The 10,302-nt window shown below is 37.8% G+C and overlaps 1 protein-coding gene across 3 annotated transcripts in view; it reads right to left on the minus strand.

Annotated features, from left to right (window-relative positions):
• The window catches only part of FAM13A (family with sequence similarity 13 member A), a 342,137-nt gene extending 332,301 nt beyond the window's left edge, over positions 1-9,836 (minus strand). For all 3 annotated transcript variants that reach the window (XM_068542447.1, XM_068542446.1, XM_068542445.1), the window contains exon 1: positions 9,641-9,836. In XM_068542447.1, the coding sequence (XP_068398548.1) occupies positions 9,641-9,667 (27 nt within the window). In that variant the 5' untranslated portion in view covers positions 9,668-9,836. The remainder of the gene's footprint in view (positions 1-9,640) is intronic.
• Between the last annotated feature and the right edge of the window lie 466 nt (positions 9,837-10,302).

Genomic DNA, 10,302 nt, shown 5'->3' on the forward strand with positions numbered 1-10,302 from the left:
TTAAACATAAATTTACCCCATGATCCAGCAATTCCACTCCTAGGTACCTACCTAAGAGAAATGAAAATACAAGTTCACACAAAGACTTGGATATGAATGTTCATAGTAGCATTATTCACAATAGTCAAAACTGAAAACCAACCAAATGTCCATCAACTAGTGAATGGATAAACAAAATGTGATATAGCATATAAAAGAATGTTATTCTATTATAATAAAAAGGAATGAAAACTGATACATATTTTTGATGAACCTCAAAAATATTATGCTAGTGGGCTTCCCTGGTGGCGCAGTGGTTGAGAATCTGCCTGCCAATGCAAGGGACACGGGTTCGAGCCCTGGTCTGGGAAGATCCCACATGCCGCGGAGCAACTAGGCCCGTGAGCCACAACTACTGAGCCTGTGAGTCTGGAGCCTGTGCTCCGCAATGAGAGAGGCCGCGACAGTGAAAGGCCTGCGCACCGCGATGAAGAGTGGCCCCCGCTCGCCGCAACTAGAGAAAGCCCTCGCACAGAAACGAAGACCCAACACAGCTAAAAAAATAAATAAATAAAATAAATTTATTAAAAAAAAAAATTATGGTAGTAAAGAAGCCAGTCACCATAGAACATATATTGTATGAGTCCATTTATATCAAAAGTCCAAAAAAAGGCAAATGTATAGAAATATAAAGTAAATTAGTGGTTGTCTATGGTTGGGGTTGGTGGTGCAAGTGGGAACTAACTGTAAATGGTCACAAGGGATCTTATTGAAGTGACAGAATGTTCTAGAACTACACTGTAGTGCCGTTTGCACAATTGGTAAATTTACTAAAAATTATATTGTACATTTTCAATGAGTATTTTATGGTATATAAATTACACCTCAAAGAACGGTTTAAAAAAACAGAAAGTCAACTAGTGCTTGGTAATTTCCTGCTAGACTGTCAGTAGAAAGAATACACTGAATATTAATTTGCTTTTAGAAACATTCCACATTCTTCATTATAACTGCACACTTTATCCAGCTTCAATAATTCTAGATGAAATAGGTAAATTCTGGGGTGGTTCACTATCAAGTGACTGCTGCTATACCAATGTATAAAAACCTGGAAGCACAGAAACATCTGTGTGCTTAGAATCCCTTGGTTATTTTGGGAAAAGGGGTACAAGCTCTTAATGCCACTAATGTTGAACCTGCTGTTCATCACTGCCGGCAGTCTTAATAGAGTCAAGGAGGATTTAAATGGAAGAGAGGTTGTCATCAAATTTGAAAAACACTCTTGGAAAGGCTATACTTGCCATTGGTTCTCAACAAGTTTAGCAAAATGTGAAGTCAGAAACAGAAGGACGTTTTTTAAAAAGTTAGAAAGACTCATTTAAGGTCAATGACCTAATACAGTAAGAAGAACTAGAGTGTTAAAACAAAAGATTCTAAAATGTATAGCTTCAGAAAAGCCAAATGTGCTTAAAACTAATGCTGCATGTTAAGTACTTGCAGGCTGACGTGATTTACTTAGAGTGTAAACCACAGAAATAAACATTTCTACAAGAGATCATTTACTTACAGTTTGACTAAAACTAGTTTCTCCAGTATTAAAAGAATTGCTGGAAATTAAGACCAAAAGTAAATTAATTGATAAGACAATTTTATATCAAAATTCTCTTTGAACTGTTTTACTTCCAGCATACCTTTTCTACTCTCTACACTTTTCCTAGAACGAACACTATTTGACTGAGTTCCACTGTATAATTTTAAGTGACATACATTTTTCATACAGTGAAATGGAGTAAAAATTTAGCAACCCTGTAGTAATATTCTCTAATTCCTTCATTTAGAAAATCTGTTTTTACAGCTAATGAGACTAATTCAAACGTTAGTTACCCTACCCCATCCCCAGGGGCCTAGTTTTGTATTCTTAAGATCATGGAATCTTGCCATCAGCTTAGGCTTATCACCCCATCGTTCATATAAAGGAGGCCCTAATGGAGGGAGGATGGGGGTAGGGGCGTGTTTATGTTAAATTCCCAACAGCCTGACGAAAACATATAATTGGCTGAGAACTACAAATTCTGGGACATACGCAATGGCTCACAGAATCCTAGAACACTTCTAGGGTTATATCACCTCGTTACCTCTAATTCCATCATGGAACGCCTATGACTAGTTGACCCATGACCACTCAGCTTTCCTTCTCTTACTTTTAGTGATGGGGCACTGACCGCCTCATAAGGCAACCAGCTCAACTTTTAGACACCAGAATCTTTAGATGCTTCTTTCTACTGGTTTGACACTGCATCATTACCTTCTATCCAGCTCTAGATCTGCTTTATGAAATTCACAGGGAAAGTACACTTCCTTTCATATATTAGACAATTTTGCAAGTAATTTATATATTTCAATATATATCTGTAAAAGAAGTACTGTACACATTCAAATTTAACATTCATTGCCTTTATGATTATAAACCAATCCGTTTCTTCCAGACAGAGCTACCATTCCCTGCTCTTTGAGCAGCTTTTATTTTTAATAATTTAAATGTAATAAAAGTAACACATGCACTTGATCAAAACCCAAACAACATACAGGAGTTTAAACTGAAAAGTCTTCTTATCCCAGCTCCAACAGTTCTTATATTTTCTTGCAGAAATTTTGTATGCATAATTAAGCATATATATGCATACTCTTTTGAAAAAGGCAAATGTAACTATTTGTATACTTACACTTGCTTTTGCTACTTAATCTATTTCGGAGGTCTTTCCATATTAGCACATATACCTGTTAATATTACGTTATAAAGACACTATAACTGACTTAACCAATCTTATTTACTTATGTTTAGGTTATTTACAGTTCTTGATATTATAAGTATTTCAACAATAAGCATTCTTGCAAACATTTCTACGTAATTGTACAGATACCTGTAAGATAAATTCCTAGAGGTAAGATTGCTAGATCAACAGGTTTATAAATCATACTTTTTTTACACTAATTCCAAGAGTTAAATGAGTAGTCTCTTGACACTAGACTTATATATGAAAACGAAGTAAATTTTCATTTTACTTGTTACTGTATAAATTATAAATTTTGATACGTATTACCGCGTTGCCCTACAAAAATGCTTCGTGGTTTACAGCTTGATTGACAGCACGTGAGAGTGCCTGTTTCCCATTCTATCATCCTGAGCATTATAAAATTTTAAATTTTGCCAAAATTTAACTATGGATGAGATTGAGCAATTTTGTGTATTAGCACTTACGTTTCTTATTTGTGTGTGAACCTCCTATTCATAAGCTTTGCCTAATTTTAATTGGGTAGTTTTTCCTACTGATTTATAGGAATTTTTTTGTATATTTTAAAAAAATTAATCTTGTTTTAGTCATGTGTGTTGTAAATATCTGTCCTAGTTTTCTTTTTGCATTTTAATTTGCTTATGATACTCGTGGTTGTGCAGACATTTTGGTTGTCAGAAAACCTTACCCATCTTTTTCTTTAGGGCCTGCAGCTTGGGTCTCCTTTGAAACACATTCCTTGATCCAAAATTAATTTTTAACTTCACACGTGTTCTTCTAATATTTTTATGATTTTACTTTGATGCTTATAACTTTGATCCATCTCTAGTTTTAAAGAGTTAGGAAGAAATCCAGCAATTATTTTCCTTCAAGTAGCTAGCCATTATTAAACTGTTTTAATTCCTGTCATTTTACTATCTGATATGCTAAATTCTCCAAACTTAGTCTTAAAGGAGTAGCTATAATAATTCAGAGCTGTCATAAAATAATATCATATAGATTATTTTCCCATAAACCACTCATTTTGAATGATAAATTTTAAAAAATCTCCAAACTGCCTGTTATTTATATAATTATATAACATATAAACTTAATTATGTTATGACTTGCTGCAGTAGCTCTCCATAAACCATTGCTAATTCACGGTTACAGAGAACAGCTCAAATATGCTTTCTTATGGTCTCTGTTTCACAAACTACTGGACGCAAGCTTCTTCTATGTCTTTGAAGTTTAGTTTCCCTAAGTCAGCTTTAAGATATGGATCAGAATTAATCTAACTTCTCATTTTAGCATGGTCTTCCCTACTCAGTTGCCTCATTCTTTCACTTTCTATGCTACTTCATGCTAGTTTGCAGTTTCCAGCACTGTCACTAAAACTTCCTCAAAATCTTCTGTACAGGAATTAACACTAAACCCATCCACACAACCAACCGTGCTTCACAAAAATGAACCCTAGAATAAGTAACCTAGATATAAGTGACTTTACCCCCAACTCAGCATCTAAACACTCATCTATTACTGTGTTATGGACGATTTTCTGTTTGATTTTTGAATTCTCTACGGCAAAGATGAAAATTCTTCTTGCAACACAATTCAAATGTGAAGAAGATAGACATGCCTTTGACTATTAATCTAGTCTTCTAATACCTCATCATTGGTTTACTGTAAAAGAAAACAAGGCAAAATGAAATGTTTAATCCTGTTTAAAATTTGGTCTAAATCCAATAGTATAAACATTCCATTCAGATTATAGAGTCCTTTTTTTATTTAAAACAGATAATTATAGTATTAAGGAAACCACCTTAAGGCAAGTAGCTAGCCATATAACAAAGGTAGTGTTTTATGATGCTTTATAGTTTACAATGTATTTTCACATTAGTGTTTGATTTGATTCTCACAACAATCTCAAACAATTTAGGCTGCTATTGTCCCCATTTGATTGATGAGGAAGTGAGAGGTTAAACATCTTGCCCAAGGTCACAGAGCCAGGAACTGGCTGACCCAAGACTCAAAGCCATGCCTCCTGCCTTCAAATCCTGCCTCGTTCTAATGCGCGACAAGCTTCCCCAAACCACAGAACTTTAAGCCATTGCGTGATGCGGTATATCTGTTAAGATGTCTTGGACTGCAAGTAATTGAAATTTCAGCTCAAACTAGCTAAAATAATAAAGGACATTTATTAACACATTATAATAATACAAAGGAGTTCAGGGGAATGGAAGACTAAGTTGGTAGATGCAATGGCTCGTCAATGCCACCACTACTTTGCCATTTATTGATCAATTAACTAAAGGCAGATCTTTAAGCTGCCTTCTCTCTGGATCCATAGATTAGATGCCTGCCAGCAGCATCTGGGGTATTGAATTCCTTGTTTACATTCAGTAGGGGAGTGGGAGACAGACTGCTACCGTAACCATGGACCATATGTCCTTCTCTTTGTTTGATTTGAGCAAGTTAGGTTATGGCCAGAGAGAGTGTTTGTTTACACATTTCCCCGCTACCTTTGCATTTAGGTGGGAACACGTGACTAGTTCAAAGCAATGAACTATGAGAAGAGAAATGAGTCACTTCCAGAATGAGGCAGATAAGAGCGTGTGCGCCTCCTCCATTTCTTTCTTTCCCTGATGTAACCTAGGGGATACACGGTAATATGTTAAACTAGCAAATAGATCACAGAATGGAGGAAGCCTGGATACCAGAGCCACCAGATGGAAGAGAGATTCTGATAACCTGCAGCAGACTCTGAGTAATCTACAAATTAATTTTTGTCTCCCTGAGCTACTGAGATTTCAGGATTTGTCTGTTGGGACATCCAGCGTTAATTACCTTGATCCATGCAGATTACATGCTCACCTGAGGGAAAGCTATGCACTGACCAGACTAAACATCATCTGAGATGGAATGGATGTGCAGTCTTTTGACTATATGCAATTTTATAGTAAGAATTCCTGTGCTATTCGGTTGGAAACTCAAATGATTAAAAGTACAAAATATTTATAATTATCCTGCTAATTTTTGCTACATGGAAAATTGTGCCATTTTCACGAAAAGCACCATCAAAAAGATAGAATGCCTTTGCAGACATACCTTTAGATTCTTGAGGGTCTTCAAAAATCCTTTTAAAAATAAAATACAAGCAGGTGAAACTGCAAAACCTAGGGCATGACTGATCTGTTCTGTGCAAACATTTATTGAACAACTACTACTGCCTAGCTCTGAGCAAGAAGCAAGTAATGCAAATAAGATATGACCCCTTCTGTCGAAACTATTGCCTACTAGAAGGCAGATAGACAAATTATGGCAAAAAGTTGAACAGATGGTCAAATACTCCCTAAAATCTACTATCAAGACAGCACACTGCTCAATAATGTCTAAGATCAGAGTGTAGTAAATAACATAACCAGCATTTAAGCTCAGGTACTCCAAGCTCCAAACAAGGCCCATGTTTTTCTAAAACCCCAATAAAAAACGGGTTTAAAAAAATTAAGAAATTCATCATGACATTTAAGAAACCTAAATACAGCCTTTGTGGGAGGAAGCTGGTACCAAAAATCAAACTAGAAACTACAAAGAGGATAATTGTGATGGCCTTGAAATTTGACCTTACATACTGTTTGTTGTATTAAAGAAAGTTTGGTTCAGTTAAATTGATAACAAGAGAAACAATAAGGGAACAGATACAACTAAGTATTGACAACATGTAAGGATATAGGATAGCTTGGTAGATATATTCAACACAGATAATTAAGAAGAGGTGGAAGAACCAAGTTAAGCACCCAACATTTATGAGACACCAAATATTCATGTCTTTAATGGGTCGCCCATTGATTGTACCCATCCTGGCCCCATGTGCTCTCTGCCTGAGATATGCGCATAAAAATCCATAGCTGTTCAGCAGTGTCTTAGCAAGTTACAATTATACCTAGGCACACTTGCCCCTGATGATGGAGCAAGCTGTGTTGGCTCCAGATACACTCCATCTGCTGGGCCAGCTCACACTCAATACTGGTCTTCAGAAATGCACCATGATCAGGGAAGGTTGATGGCCGAGAAGGCAAGAAAGAAAGGAAGGATGAATATTACGTAACACAGGATTCAGGGAGTGTGGTCCTTTAGTCCCACTTAAACCCCTTCTAAGTAGGTAAACCTACCCCTATGTTTTCCCCCTTGCTTCATGCTGTGTTTTAGGCTGATTCAATAAATCTGCGACTAGAGTATCTTGATTTGGTCTGTGAGCCTTTCTGTACTGTGACCTACCTACACTATGAGGTACGTGTAAGGTAAGCTTATGGCACCAGAGGGTAAGGCCAGGAGGTGCCCAAGTTAGGGACAAAGGCTACAAAAGCCTGGGATACCCCTGGAATTGTTGCCAGCACCAGCAAGAGTTGGGGCTAAGTCAGGACAGGTGGCCCGCTGGGTCCTGACAATACCAAGAGAACTGACCCACAAATTTACCAGCCACAGACTTGCTACCTGAACTCACTCACACAGCAGAACATTCAGAGTATGTTCTTATAGTATAAGAACCTACTATAAGAACCTACACGTAAGCACTCTAGGCTCCCCTTTCTTCATCCACTGGAATATGCAAACTCCCCATTCTCAGCCCACCTCTCCTCAAAATGACCACACGCCACCTTGGACAGAACAGCTGGAGGGGCAGGGAATCTGAAAGACTCAGGATTCACCTGAGAAAGCTTGAGTCATCACGAGAAGAGACTAAGATAACATCAGTTGGCAAGTATAAGTTTTCTGTTCCGCCTGGGGGTGATGTACTGAAGAAAAATAGGTATGTTACAGTAAAGAACCTACCTCTTCTTTGTAAAGTAAGTAAATTCGTGAGTCCATTACAGTTCTACTAACAGCACTAGAAATTTGGGACAGAGAAAAAACAAAAGGAATGAGGAAGAGAAAGTTGGTAAGTCAATGGAAGTAGGAAATGAAAATCTTTAAACCTGTCTGTCCCACTTCAAGAATCCATAAACACACACACCCATACACACACTCTACAAACATCTGGTACTCGATTATTTTGTCTGCAGAATGACTATCTTCAGTAGCAGGATACTGAGCAGTTACTACATACATGTCTAAGTAGAGAAGTCCCAAACTAAAAAAAGCATATGAGCCCATATGCATTCATTTATGTGTGACTTAGTTCTCACTTTTCTGCCACAAACATGAAGTGTTTTGTTCTTCGATAGATCTTTTTCCAGAAATACTATGCCACGATTCCTAAAAATGTGTTTCCTCCTATAGTAAAACTGGGACACAGCACAATCAAAGGCCAAGCTGAAGTCGAAGGGTAAGAATGATTGAGAAGTACTCATCCACTGGAGTGAATAATCTCTTAAATGGTATGATTTTTATGTCAACATTAAATGAAATTTTGTACATGCTTTGGATATAAATTAAGGAAAAATATGGAACCTCATACATGGGTTAGTCTGCTTTTTAGTCAAGGTAGAGATCAATATATGAAGGCCAAGGGCAAGTAGTAAAGATCCAATCAATCAGATGTCTGCAAATCTCAGGACAAGTAGATCAATCTGATGCTTTACACATTTCCAGCTCTAAAGTATTTCTTTTATAAAGCTGGGAGAATGCACACCTGTGTCTGAAGTAAAATGAAAACCCAGTATTTCCACATAGAAAAATCAGATTTTGAAGGAAACTCTTTGGAGTGATAAAAAGATCACCAGCTGCACACCTGGATGCTACAAGCACCCAAGCATCGGGGCGGAACAGAAAAGAGACAAGAGTCGGGAAGACTGGCACACAAGATGCTGAGATGTTCTGAGCTGAAAACGAGGGAGTCAATCACCCTGCAGTTTTACTAAGAAGATTCAACCTGTGGGGCTAATGCGCCATCTGGTGGCCATTCAGGGCCTATGTGTCAAAAATTACCCAGATATTTCTAGATATTTTAGGATGCCATCATAGCTACAACAAAATACAGCTCATTCTGAAACTTAATAAAAATTATCTGATCTCAATGTGATGAAACACTAGGGAGCAGTTAATAATACAGAATAAGATATTTCTCATTTAGTACCTCCAGGGACAAAAAAAAAATGCCCCTTGGAATACAATACCAACTTGAGATTTCTTTATGCATTTTCTGTATATTGAGATAAAAAATTTAATTACAGTATCCTGTAAGTTAAATAATCGAAGATATATTCGGTTATTGCAAAAGATTACATGTAAGCACCAACAGAACTGCTTTTGAAATTCATGAATTTCAGCCCTAGAAATATACACATTTCCCCATGGATTTTATATCAGTGTTATTTATTGCTGCCACTGTATTATAACCAGAAGCTTCCAGAAGGATTCGCACTCATTTATCCACTTAGCTCTTTCACCATTACTTTTAGCAACCACGCTGAAATAAAAATTCTAGAAATTACTAAATGAAAACAAGAATATGAAATAGAAAAATGCTATATATATTCTCGGAAGCAAATACATTAATGGTTATTTTAATTCTTTTAATTTGTTCTCCATCTAGGCACAAGATATTTCCAATAACTACAATTTAGCTCATATTTAACTCTTTCAGAACAAGAAAGCCTAAAACGCTCAAGAGCGATCTACAGTGTACCAAGTTCACTCAACTGAATAAACTCGGCACGCATCTTCCTTCACCTTTTTTTTGGAAAAGGAAAGTGGACAAAAATACGGAATGCCACCCCAAATACTGCTTAATGTCCATCTGAATAGACAGGAATTTAAGTTAACAAATCTCCTGCCACCTCTCAGGAAGGAAAAACAGAGTCACTCAGACATCTCCCCAGAAGTCGGAGGGCGGAGGCCCCTCCTGGGCCCCGGCAGAGTCCACGGAGACAGAGGCGGCCTGTACTCACACAGATGGTGAGAGCTCCAGCGCCCATCTCGCAGGAAGTACCCAGTAGATCTGATGAAGACTGGATGAAAACATCAGAATGACAGCAAAACACTAGAATTCCATTCGGTCGATGTGCTCCGATGTGAAACACAGCTCCAGATCCAGAGGCCCCACGGTGAGCGGAGAGCGGCTCCCAACATTTTCGGAAGTGTGGTTTTGCTTCTGATTTGGCTGAACCCACATGGCTGGGAGGACTGCCTGGAGTTGAAATCCGATCCAGAGCGTCTAGGACTGGCGAGCAGACGGAGTCACGTGACCTGGGTCTTAAGTCGCTGACATCTTTTCCTTAAACCTGACTTGCTAGATGCCACACACAGGCTTCTTCCGTTCAGAAAATGCCCATCACCTGGCGGTGCTCGTTAACAGGACTTAGTTAACTAAGTGCAGAAAGCGAAAACATGCTTGCTTCCCGTGGCTACTCATCGCCAAGAAAAATTCACGTAGTTACACTCAGGTTTAAATCTGCAGGCATACCTCTCACTTTTTCTGAGGCAGTTTTCACTTCTGTTGCCCCCACCCCCCCCTGAAAATCAGTTACATTCCATCAGAATTTTCTTCCTTCCACCTTTATTCTATCAGCACTGTTCTAAATGAAATGCTCTATTTTGTGTAGCTGTTACT

This window comes from Eschrichtius robustus, chromosome 4, assembly GCF_028021215.1.
Source record: "Eschrichtius robustus isolate mEscRob2 chromosome 4, mEscRob2.pri, whole genome shotgun sequence".
In the NCBI taxonomy this organism is placed as follows: Eukaryota; Metazoa; Chordata; class Mammalia; order Artiodactyla; family Eschrichtiidae; genus Eschrichtius; species Eschrichtius robustus.